Consider the following 12,503-nt stretch of genomic DNA (forward strand, 5'->3'; position numbering starts at 1 on the left):
ACTCAGTATGTTTACGAAGCTCCCCAAGTAATTTTGATGTTTAGCCAAGGATGAGAATCATTGGTTTAGCTCTTAAGACCTGGGATGCCAAACAATAAGGAAGGGCTGATTTTAGACCAGTTGGAGATGACAGACGAGTCCCATGGTTACATCTCTCTGAAAAAACATGCTTTCTCTCTGGTCTTTGAGGATAGGCTGGCCATCAGTGCTCCTGTATGAAGGATAATATCACTTTATTTCCTTCATTTCTTTCTAATAGATGAGTGTTTGTAGAGCTCAGAAACCCTAAGTTTAGTCAGTGATACGTGGGAGGGAAGGTCCATTTTCATAATGACACTACATCAGAAGTCATTGGATCCGTTAAATTCATCTTACATTTTCCATCCTTAAGTTTTGTTTCCTCTCTGCTCACACAAGAAATTCAATGTTTTAGTGCTTCCAATATAATTTCACCCAAACTTACACAGAGAGAGGTTTAGGTTTTACAGGAATAAAGTAGCACCCTCATCTGCCGAGAGTGGTCTGTGAAGGTGCCATTCAGTGCTCTTTAAAAAGGGTGAAATGCTTTCATCTGAGACCTGAAGAAACTGCCGGTCATTCTAGACCATAACCTGGTGAGTGTTAGACGCAGAATTCTTGACCAGTGATGACGAAAAAGAGGCAATTACAGACTACACAGTCTTATCTATCTTATGAGTCCTCCCTGTGCTATTATCACAACAAACAGGTTGGGAGAACTGTAAAGAGAAAGGAAAAACCATACCGTACTGTCATTTTTAATTCAGTCTTTGCCAAAGCATAAAAACAAACCATGACTTTCTCTCACTAAATTCAGTTAAAATCATAACATTTTCTGTTTAGAAAGTAACTGATATTGGTCTGTGGAATAAATTTAACTTTCACAGTAAACTGTCATACGTCAATACTAGACTGTAAGTATAGTTCCAAGATAATGGACACAAAAAATATTTCTAAGAATAGATGACTATTCCAGCTTCTTACTAAAAGAGTTGCTTTAATTCCTTTCAGACATTATACAGTGTTACTATATTTCTATTTAAGACCCCATACTTGTGGAAATTTGCTTTGTCTAGAGGCAAGGTTTCAGGTTGTCCTGTAAAACATTTATTTAGTCCAAAGGAAAATTCTACCGAATAAATCCTTGCCAATGCCATGTACGCTGTCTGGTCCAAAAATGAGGAACAAAAATATGCTTCTACGGGCAAGTTTCTAGGAAATCATCCGGACGGTAATAGAACTGATACTCCCCGCCGCCCACCATTTGTACCAGAAAACTGTAATGAATAAAGTAAATACTGAATTTGAACTTGTCCCTTTCATTATAAAGACCTTTAATTACTGGAATACTAAATTAACCTCCAGAAGTGATCAGTTTTCTATCATCCAGACTAAAAATTTTTAATGTTATAAAGGCTGCTTGATTTTTCCCTAAGAGACTGCATTTCATGGAAGATCCACATCCAACGTAAATACAGTCCACTGAGGTATGCTTGCTGCCTTTCCTGCTGGAACTTCCTTATTTGCCTTTCTTCCTTCAGGGACAAACATGCTGCTGTTCCAGAAGGAGGGACTTTTACTGTCCACCTGTTTTTGAGAAATCATATTACTTCAACTCAAGATTATCCCTTGGTACCAGATGGGTTTCTTCATTTTTTTTGGAGTTTAGTTTGATCATATGGTACATATATTACATAATATATGTATGTGATAATAATATATATATAATATATAATAATTATATAATATTATAATAATATATGTACATATATATATATATACATCTACCTAAGCAGGGCCTAGGTTAGATTCCCCCAAATCAATGCATTAATGGTGAGACAAGACTATTCCCACTAAGTGGGATAAAGCCTCTCAAAAGCTCTATGCCAGTTTAGATATGTTTTTGATGCCATATGACTTTTGGCACCAAACACACAGAACCACTTGGTTTTGAAAGCTTTTTGGATTTCAGAACTGCAGATAAAGGACTGCAGACTTATATATATATATGTGAAGGATGCTTGGAAGGAAAGGCCTTTATAAACTCTGTGTTAGATGAAAAGAGATACTTGCCCCCCTGCCCCAACTCCTTTTCTTAAAACTCTCCATCTTACTATGACATCTTATGTTTCCTCAGACACACCCGACGCACACCCACCTCTGAGCACTGGCTTTTTCCTCTCTGTGTTCTGTTCTACCCCCTCTGGTGCCTGGCTCACTCCCTCACCCTCTGCAACACTTGGCTCAAATAGCACCTCGGCAAGTCTTGCCCTGACCACTCTCCTTTAAGTGTTAAAACTCCTCTCCCTACCGGTACTCCCTGCTCTCCCCCCGGCACGTCTTTCTCCACAGAACTTAATACAATCACATATACTATATTCCTCGTTTATTTATTCGTTTGCTCTCTTTTCCCGAAACTAGAATTAGAATGTAAGTTCCACAGAGAGGGGGAATCTTAATTTTATTTACTTCTTGTTGTATCACATTTTAGAATGTGCCTGAAATACAGTAGGTACTCAATACATGGCATTTTCAAAGAGAAAGAGAATATCGTTTCTACATACTTGGAAAACATATGGAAAACATACCTCTTTTCCCCCCTACATACGGGCTTCTTCTAGATGCTACAACTATAGTAGTAGGTAAGGCCAGCCAGGTTGATGCCGGGGTGGGTAAACAGGCAACAGGCAACCCGAGTAAGGCCGTTTCTGACGGTGATGAATGCTGTTACACTTTTGAAGGAGAGTGGCATAGTACAGAGGAAGGATTTTAGCTTGGGTGTCAAGGAAGGCCTCTGAGCTGAGCCCTGAAAGACAAGAGGAAACCAGCTAAGCAAAATCCTGGGGGAGGAGCACGCTGGACAGAAGGAACAGCAAATGTAAAAGCCTGAGGTAGGGATGGGCTTGGCGTCATAAGAGAAGAAGGCCAGTGGGGGTAAAGCACAGTGAGCAGGGAGAAAGTAGCCTGAGAACAGGACGGAGAAGAAGGTAGGGGCTGCTTCCCAGGCCGCGATCAGGAGTCTGAATACTTCAAGGCGAGGAGCAAAGTGAATCAATTTATATTTTAAAGGGGTCTTTAAGGAGTAGAAAGGTAAAGAGGAAAGAGAGCGAAGTGGAGACCAGCTAGAAGTCTTTAACAGTGGTCCAGACAACAGCTAATAGAAGACTCAGGATTTTATCTTGAGCAAGTAAGTGTTTAGTAACATGGGAAAAGACTAGGGTAGAAAAGGGTGTTTTTGTTTGATTTTGGTTTATATTTTGAGAAGCTGGGTGGGGAGGAGGGGTAGGAATCAGCGGTTCTGTTGGCTGTGAGAGCTCTGACCTCCATGAAGAGGTCAGGCTGGAGAAATAAATCTGGGATTCATCAGCATATAAAGCCCATTCTTAAAGGCTAAGAACGGATGAGATACTAGGAGAGAATTTAGATACCGAAGAGAACGTTAGTGCACTTAATACAAAGACCACATCAGACCATTAAGACTCTTAACAACTAATTTATTTAAAAATAGACAAACTATTGTTAATCGTAGAAAATAGTGACAGCGATTTTAAATGTACAGTTTTAACCAATACAAAAAGCAATAAAGCAATATCTGAAGCCTTATTTAAGAAATCTCAATACATGATCTCTGAAGTTCCTTAAGTTCTGACACTAGTTCTAACATGAACTTACTAGCAAAAGACTCAGAAATGTGGTAAGCCCTTGACCTAAAAACTAACTGATTTGTTTGATATTCATGCAAAAATGAACAAGGAAATGAGATAAAGCTTTCTAGTGCCTTTGCTATCAAGATAACTGTCAAAAAAATAAGTTTGCAACTTAACTGAGCACAAAATAAAGTTTTGTTTTCTAACAAATAAGACCAGGTTTCTTTTTAAAAAGAACTCCGAGTTTAGACAAAGTAATTTTCCTAAAAGCTAGTAGATGCTACCTTAAATACCACCTATTTTAAATTATACCACCTCTAAATAAGTTAATCACACAAGATATTTAAATACACCTTTAGGTGCTGGAGGGGGAGCGCCTCTTTTCTAATGCAGCTGTTTTATATTGAAGCTTTTGCACAAAATCAGAGAGAAACATTAATGCCTAACCCAAAGACCTTCTGTTACCTGCATTTTGGATGAGAAATGATGCGGCTTTGAAAATGCCAGTGTTAGACCATGCTGAATTAAGAAAAAAAAAAAACGACAACTGCTAGTTCAAAAGATACATGGAAGATATGTACCATTCCAGAACAAACACACCCTCTTCCCGCATTCAGGAGGGCAGAGTAATTGCTGAGATGTAATTATATAACTCTCTAAGAAAAAAAATAAGGCTCCTATAGTTAACAGTCTGTTTGTGGAGTAAAATTATTTTGTATCTTGATGCTTCGGGACCCAGAAACGTTAGAAAGTGCACTTGGGATATACTGTATTAGGGTCCTCTGCAGCAAAGCTCTAGCTGAACACTTTATTTTCCAAGCACTAGATGGGTACTTCATGAATTCAGTGATCTGAATGGTATAAAAACCAAGAGTACTATTAATAACTCTTTATTTTAAAACATGAGTTGGAGGAAGAAAAGAATAAATTTTTACAAGTCCTGAGGTATGAAATCTGTATCAGTAGTATGACAGTATCTCATATGTTTATACTTTGCTTTCTGTTTGTATTTAAAAACTAATATTTATAAAACAAACACACAGTACATCCATTTAGTTTCCATAAGTAAACTAAAATCTAATGTGTAAAAATTAGTAATTTTTCCCTAGTTTCTAATATGTGTTTTAGCACAAGAGCTCAGGATCATTTGGGCGAATGGGGGCAGTCAGCCAAATTGCATTTGGAAGACAAGATGCATTTTCTAAGGGTGTTCATGTTAAGTTAAAAAAAATAAATATAAATTAATAAAAATAAGAGCAAACATCACATACATGCCACAAGAGAAGACAAAGTACTCAGATAGGCACAGGTTGTGAGGACTCTCACTCCCAGGGGATCCTGCCACCATTTGTAAAGCAGAGCGATTATAAGTAAAACCCCTACATACGAACGAGTTCCATTCAGAGCGTGCTTCACAAGACCAATTTGTTTGTAAGTCCAGTGAAGTTAGCCTAGGTACCCAACTAACACAATCAGCTATATAGTACTGTACTGTAATAGCTTTATAATACTTCTCACACAAATAATACATAAAAAACCAACAAACACAAAAAATAAAGAAAACATTTTTAATCCTACAGTACAGTACCTTGAAAAGTACAGCAGTCCAGTACAACAGCTGGCACACAGGGGCTGGCATCGCCTGAAGAGGCAAGAAGAGTTACTGACTGGAGGAGGGAGATGGTAGAGCTGAAGGATCCTCAGCAATAGGAGACGGAAGGCAAGCTGCAATTTCACTCACGCCTGACATTAATGGCACAGGTTCTGGTTCCTTGCTGGATTCAATTGTTCGCATCTTTGAAAGTTCGTATCTTGAAGGTTCGTATGTAGGGGACTTACTGTATTTTGGAAATGGAAACATCTGCTACAGCTTTTTAAATGGCAGGACTGGCACAGGATTTTCAATCTTGTACAATAACAATGCATGCTCTAGTGACTACAATGTTGCAAGTGGCTTAGGAATCCCCTGCACAAATACTCAACTGTGCTATCCACAACAAGAGCTGAAGGTATGTGTCAAATGTGGCCGTAAACAGAACCTGGGAGAGTTCTACAGTCAGATCTGTGGGAGACAATGAAGCCGGAGATGTACAGGGTGCCCACCAAGGTCGTGAGGTCCTCACTTTTCTTCCCTGTTTGAGGTATCCGTGCTATCATTCATTTTCTGCTTTTGCATTCGTGTTCGAGTAGATGCTAAAACAAGGATGAAGAAATGTTAACAGCACTGACAGTGCTGGGTAAGCTGGTAAAGGGCTGCCACATATGTTATGCTTACGCCAAACTGATGGAGCCCAGGGCCTCGCAAAAGCAGTGGTTTCGTTTTTTAAATCATACATCCCCATCAGCAAATTTTTTTCCAAGCAGTACCACTAAATGTATGTATGTATGTATGTGTGTATGTATGTATGTATATGTGTCTAAATTATAAGACACACACACCCCAAACATTAAAATAGATGAGATAAAGACAAATATTCTAATAGTCTCTTTATGTACCCCCAAAAGGTGGTCTTACACACACCCAAGTGTGCCCAACTTTGTAGGCCACTGTTCTAGAGATGATATGGTTCAGTTTGGCACCTGAGCAAAACAGAATTCTGGGCTGGTCTGCTGAAGTGAGTGTTATTCTTCATAAAGCCAGGAATTCCCTTGTGTTTGGAGACACGCTGCAAGTACTGCAAACACATCAGCTCACAGCTCATTTAATTTGGACATGGACATTTAAAAATACATTATTAATTACAACACAAAAACAGAATGCTTCTCTTAAATAATTTTAAAAATCTTAACTTGATTTTAGAGGTGGGCAAAGGCTCTTCATAAAGAAGCACAAAACACTCACGCTTGGTAAAGAAAGGAGTGACTCTAAGTCTCCCCTTCTGGCCCTTCCACTCTGAGCAATCTAGCACTGTGTAATGATCTTCTGAATACAGTTTTTTTGAGGAAAGCTGAAGAGCAACCTGGAGAATTCCTTATCCTCATGGGTTAAAACTCCTGCTACCTCTCCTCAATTTTCAGCTGCACAAAGACCCTGAACTTCAGCCCGGCAGAGGGAATTCCTGGTCATAGCTAAGTGTGTCACTGCGAAATGTACTGACTACAGCAACTGAGCTCTTCTATAAGAAAATATACACGTTTTTACAGCTTTCTGCTCCTTTTAAAATGCATATTTGTGGGTTCCAAAATGCTTCCACATGTTTTTAAGGTCTGATTTTGGTTATAAGCTTCATGTCTATTTTCATGTACTGGGGGGAAAAGCTACAACTATTTAAAAGTTAAAACAGGAGTATATTAGTTGATGTAAAATCCAAAAAGAGATCCATTTATAACCACAAAATTTAATTTAGTTTCAACAGTACTCTTCAAAATAATACACATAGAAATACGGTTTAAAAAATCAAAAGTATTTTTAAAAACACTTTATATTTCAAAGTTAGTATCTACAGAGACATATTGAGAGAAAGCCCCTTTTTCAAAAGTCACATTTTAACTGGTACTGTTCTTACTGATATGTCCTATGACCTAGGAATGACAGTTTTAATTCTTATTATCTCCTAAATATTTGTCTTCTTTCCAAGACCCAGCTCTGTTTCCTGTTAATGGGTCTGGCACCAGATTATCAGGAAACGTCACACTCACCCTCACGGCTACGTCTCTAAGACAACGCAGTAGCAGTCAGTGCACACGGATCTTTTTCTTAATGTGCTTCCCATCTACTACACTTGGGTTAATCTTTCATAGTGTCAGAGTAGCTTAGGAGAGAAGTCCATTTGCCTTAACATTCCAAACTTAAGTCACTCTGTATAACTTGGAAAATGCTCTTGTGTGCTTTATCAAAATTCTGATTTCCAGTAATGAAAAACTTTTGTTTAAAGTAAGTTCTAAAACTTGCAAATTAGGGAAGTTCAGTAATAGCAGAATAAAAGATTATTCTTTAAATAAGGGTGACAATGTTTATATATGCTAAGTTTATAACATTCTTGCCTACATCCAATACTCTTAAATAAAGGTACCTCATTACAGTTCTGCTATCCTAAAATATTTTCTAACCACAGCCATTCGTGTTGAAGATTTGGTTTCACTTCTTGGTCTTCCCGCACAGATATTAGGAAGGATGAAGATGACCTTCACTTTGCATCACACATCTAATCCATACAGACTAGTAAATAACACATGCTTGAGCGAATTATATCTTGAACGCATAAGCAAGTCACTAATTGAAGGGACTCTATAAACTTATTCTTTTATAATGTGAAAAGGCTTTCTGCAATGTAAATGACTGTTCATTTACATAAGGTTTAATGATAAGTACTTACTCATTTCTGCCAGTTTCTGTTGAAATTTGGACTCCCCTGGGAGATGTTTACTGCAGATTTAAAAAATGCAAAATATTTCATATGTATATGTATAAATGAAAACTTCAGATTTCCAATAACTATGTTTTCAATGACTTTTTTTTTTTTTTTTTTTGCGGTATGCAGGCCTCTCACTGTTGTGGCCTCTCCCGTTGCGGAGCACAGGCTCCGGACGCCCAGGCTTAGCGGCCACGGCTCACGGGCCCAGCCGCTCTGTGCATGTGGGATCTTCCCAGACCGGGGCACGAACCCGCGTCCCCTGCACCGGCAGGCGGACTCTCAACCACTGCGCCACCAGGGAAGCCCTCAATGACTTTTTATGCTCTTATTTTAGTGAGGAGCTTTTAATTTCAAAGGTTTATAAATCGAACATCTAAAATATAAATGTCACAAATTTATGATCCTATTTTTTCAGTGGTTCTTATGAAACACAGTAGCATTTTTCAAGAGTAAGCATTTAAAAATCTAATGTTAATCAAAACTAACAAAATTTTATGAATAGCTTTGTAAAAAAATGACCAGATTTTTAACATCTGATATTTTCAATTAATTTCAGTAGATTTACATGGTGCTTTTAACTTTGGGATGCAGTCACACCTACTATTTTGAGCAATCCTCATAATTTCCAAATAAAACTGGCATGAGAAGGACTGGTGTAAGTCGGGAGTAGGGCTGGCACTCTGGGTTCTCCCCATGACCAGCTCAGCTCCTGAAAAACGGCTCCTACCTTCCATCTGCTTCATCCGATCCTTCAATGTCAAAGCGCAGTTTTTTCAGTGGTTTAGGAGGGTTGCTTCCTTCAGCACTTCTTTTGAGCACACGGTCACTGTTACACACCATTTGATTTATTTTCTGGAACTTCTCAGAAGTCTGCAAATTATGGAATTCTTTGTTTTAAATCATTAAATGCCACCACTTTGCAGTTAGCAACCCCTAATTGTAGGTTTGAGGTGGGTCAAAAATCAGGCAGAGGTAATATCTGCATTTTAATTTTCTGCTTTTATGGACCAAATAAGAGACGTGAAAAATGTTAAAATCAGACTAACTGCACCTAACTCTGCCCCAGTTAAATACCTGCTATTTTCAAACCCTCCTGTGTCTTCCCAACAACTCTGATGACTACTCCAAAAGTCCTAGTTCCTCGTTTTCAGAACCTACTCACACACAAAACTAGGTCTACTTCTCAGAAGCATGCAAAGTTGGAACAGCTTCCTGGAACCTTATTTTTGACAGATTTTTTTTTTTCTTTTTAGAGCACAGCATAACCGGAAAGAATGTCACAGGAATTTAATAAGCGATGTTTAGTGAATAATAATTTTGGGCTCACTTTATGGGTATCATGTTGACAAGTCATACTATATATTTGAAGCCATTATTGATGTATTGTTAGGATATCAGTATTTGTTGATATCCTAACTCTAAAAGTTTTAAAATAAAATATTAAATATCCAAAAAACTTAAGCATTTGAGTCCATCCAAGTATTACTAGAGATGATCTGAGATATTTATCTCCTGAGGGAGAATCCTTTCACAGCAAAGAAAGCTTTGGTAAGAAATACCAAAGGGGGCACAATACCTTATTTTATCCAAAAGACAAACACATGGAAAAACTCTATGTCTTGTCTATCTATTTCAGAACTAGAGTGAGGTGATAATCTCAATGATGTGTATTAACACATTTATTTGAACTCAAGAATGAAATCAGACTTTCTGATAGAAATTAAATGCGATTTGACTGATTTGACAGTAAGGATTAGCTTTGCTAATTATGCTTTATTTTCCAAAAATTAAATGAACTAAATTTCAAAAAAATTAAATGCAAAACCAGATTTTGATGGAAAATATATTTAGAGCACATGTACAATATGATAGAAACAAAATTCTGGGCACCTATTAAATTTATAAGATTTTCAGTTATCAGCTTTAAAATATATAAGTACATATAACATTTTCTCAATTCTTTTAGAGGTTATGGCAAGCAAAAAAGTTTGAAGACCACTACTCTATACTTATCCAGATCCAATCCTATTTATGTGGTCCATATCCCCTTTGTGAAGCCTGACAGCTGCAGCCTATATTGAGCTAAATGTCACAGCATTTACTATTTGTAACAAACATTTTAACATTTGGTCTTTTAGTATACAAACATTTATGGTTCTCTAGTTATTTCATTTGGGGCAGTGCAGCAGGCAGACGCTAGAATGGCTCTCACTAATCCTCATCTCCTTGACTGTGGGTTGGACCTGGTGGTGCCTTGCTCCTGACAAAATAATGTGGCAAAAGTGATGGAAAGTCACTTCCAAGATTACAACAAGACTGACTTCCATTTCGCTTGTTTATCTCCCTCGTTCCCTGCCTCCCTCTCTTGGAGTCCTTGCTCTGGGAGAAGCAAGCTGCTATGTTGTGAGTAGCCTGTCACCCTACGGAGAAGCCCACGTGTCAAGGAACTGATGCCTTGGACCAGTAGCCATCGCGGATCAGCCAACAGCCATATGAATGAGTCTCTGAGAGGTCTTCCTCCAGGTGAGCCTGGAGATAAGTGCAGCTCCAGGTGACACACTGACTGCAGCCTTGTCTGGAGAGACCCTGGATCCTAAGCCATGCCTGCGTACTGACCCACAGAAACTGAGATGAAAAAGGTTTAAGTTACTAAGTTTGGGGGTGATTTGTTACGCAGCAATAAATAATAAATATAGGCAGAGGGGTGGGTGGTATGAAACATTAATAGTAATGCATACTGAATACAGGACTGCTGAATTAGTGATGGTAATCAAAGGCCAGCTAGAGTAATGGGTTCCCAGACTAGAATAACCATTTCAAAGCTAAACTTTGACCTGCATTCCTCTGGAACAAAGACCACCACAGACTCTGTCACTTACACTGGGGCGTGTAACCAATTCCTTATCAATTTAACAGGGAAAGAATATCCTAGAATTTGGAGAGGAAGAAAAGCAAAAGTGTGTATATGTATAGAAGGAGACCAGTGGGTAAGGACTGGCTGGTGACATCTGGACACAGTGATTACATTTTGGAGTATCTTATTTCAAATTAGTGAATTTCAAAGCTGTTTTTTAAAACATTCCTTTGAGATTATATAATGCATATATCTGTATGTATAGACATGAATGTATACACACACATATATAATCTCAAAGAAATGTTTAGAAAACAACTTTGAAATTCACCAATTATGAATATGATTTAAAATTAATCTGATTTGAAAATAAATCTGATGTCTTCTAAATTCTATGCAATATGCCTGAATGAGGTGCTTGAATAATAGCATTTGTAAATTCAATTATAGAAATTCTCGATTTCTTTTATAGTTATAGTGCATACTATTGTATTTCACAGGAAAAGTACTCACCCCAAATGATTCACCAATTGATACTAAGATCCTGTCAAGTTAATATAAAATACAAATTAGTAAATGCAAATCGTATCCAACTGTGCAGAGGTGAACATACACACGTCATTCTGAACTACCAGGAGTGCCAAATCAAAGGTTTCCTCTACCCCTGGAACCACTGACAAATTATACTCATTAGAGACTTATTCTGGTACTGCTAGTCTAGTCAAACACTGAACTGGTTCCTTAGATTTTTTAAAACAAGACCTGCATGTCTGCAAGAACATATTCTGCCATTGTTCTCATTTAAAAAGGGTAAAAGAAACTTTTAAGTTTATCCATACTTAATTCTTCATAAATCAATGACTAACAATTAAAATTTCTTTCACCTTTTCTCATTAAAAATTCAAGTTACATTTGGCAAAAACTTATATGTGATAATCAGAATTCTAATTAGGATCTATATATAGTATAGTAAATATATTTACTATATATAGTAAAGGCTATTTAACACATATCCTAGAATCAGAAATCTCTTATTAGTTTGTCCTTGCTTGAACCATATAACTTACGCTCCTGATAATAAAGGTGAAGAACAGCATTAGCCTGACACACAAAGATTTGATCATATGTACATGGAATCAATAAATATATGGATTTTATTGTCCTCCAATTCTTTGATAAGTGGCCATAATTCTATATACTGATATATTTAATTTAACTAAATATGCTGAATATGTAGAGTGTTAAGATGCTCTCTTAGGGCTTCCCTGGTGGCGCAGTGGTTGAGAGTCCACCTGCCGATGTGGGGGACGCGGGTTCGTGCCCCGGTCCGGGAGGATCCCACATGCCGCGGAGTGGCTGAGCCCGTGAGCCATGGCCGCTGAGCCTGTGCGTCGGAGCCTGTGCTCCGCAACGGGAGAGGCCACAACAGTGAGAGGCCCACGTAACGCAAAAAAAAAAAAGATGCTCTCTTAATACTTGATCAATGATTTATCAGTATTTTCAGAATGTGACTTTTTTGCTAAAGGACTCCAACCTGGAAGTGATTTAACTAAGATCAGCAAAAAAGCCATCATTATCAGCATAACATGGGTTAATTATCACCATTAAAAATTGAGCTAAGTATACGTT

At 37.8% G+C, this 12,503-nt stretch overlaps 1 protein-coding gene across 1 annotated transcript in view; it reads right to left on the reverse strand.

Annotated features, from left to right (window-relative positions):
• Window positions 1-3,491: 3,491 nt before the first annotated feature.
• Window positions 3,492-12,503, reverse strand: part of RB1 (RB transcriptional corepressor 1) — a 131,072-nt gene continuing 122,060 nt past the window's right edge. The window contains exons 24-27 of the mRNA XM_032611172.1: window positions 11,388-11,418; window positions 8,748-8,890; window positions 7,982-8,031; window positions 3,492-5,858 (exon numbers count right to left, since the gene is read on the reverse strand). Of these exons, the coding sequence (XP_032467063.1) occupies window positions 5,785-5,858; window positions 7,982-8,031; window positions 8,748-8,890; window positions 11,388-11,418 (298 nt within the window). The 3' untranslated portion in view covers window positions 3,492-5,784. The remainder of the gene's footprint in view (window positions 5,859-7,981; window positions 8,032-8,747; window positions 8,891-11,387; window positions 11,419-12,503) is intronic.

Source organism: Phocoena sinus, chromosome 18, assembly GCF_008692025.1.
Source record: "Phocoena sinus isolate mPhoSin1 chromosome 18, mPhoSin1.pri, whole genome shotgun sequence".
Taxonomy (NCBI): Eukaryota; Metazoa; Chordata; class Mammalia; order Artiodactyla; family Phocoenidae; genus Phocoena; species Phocoena sinus.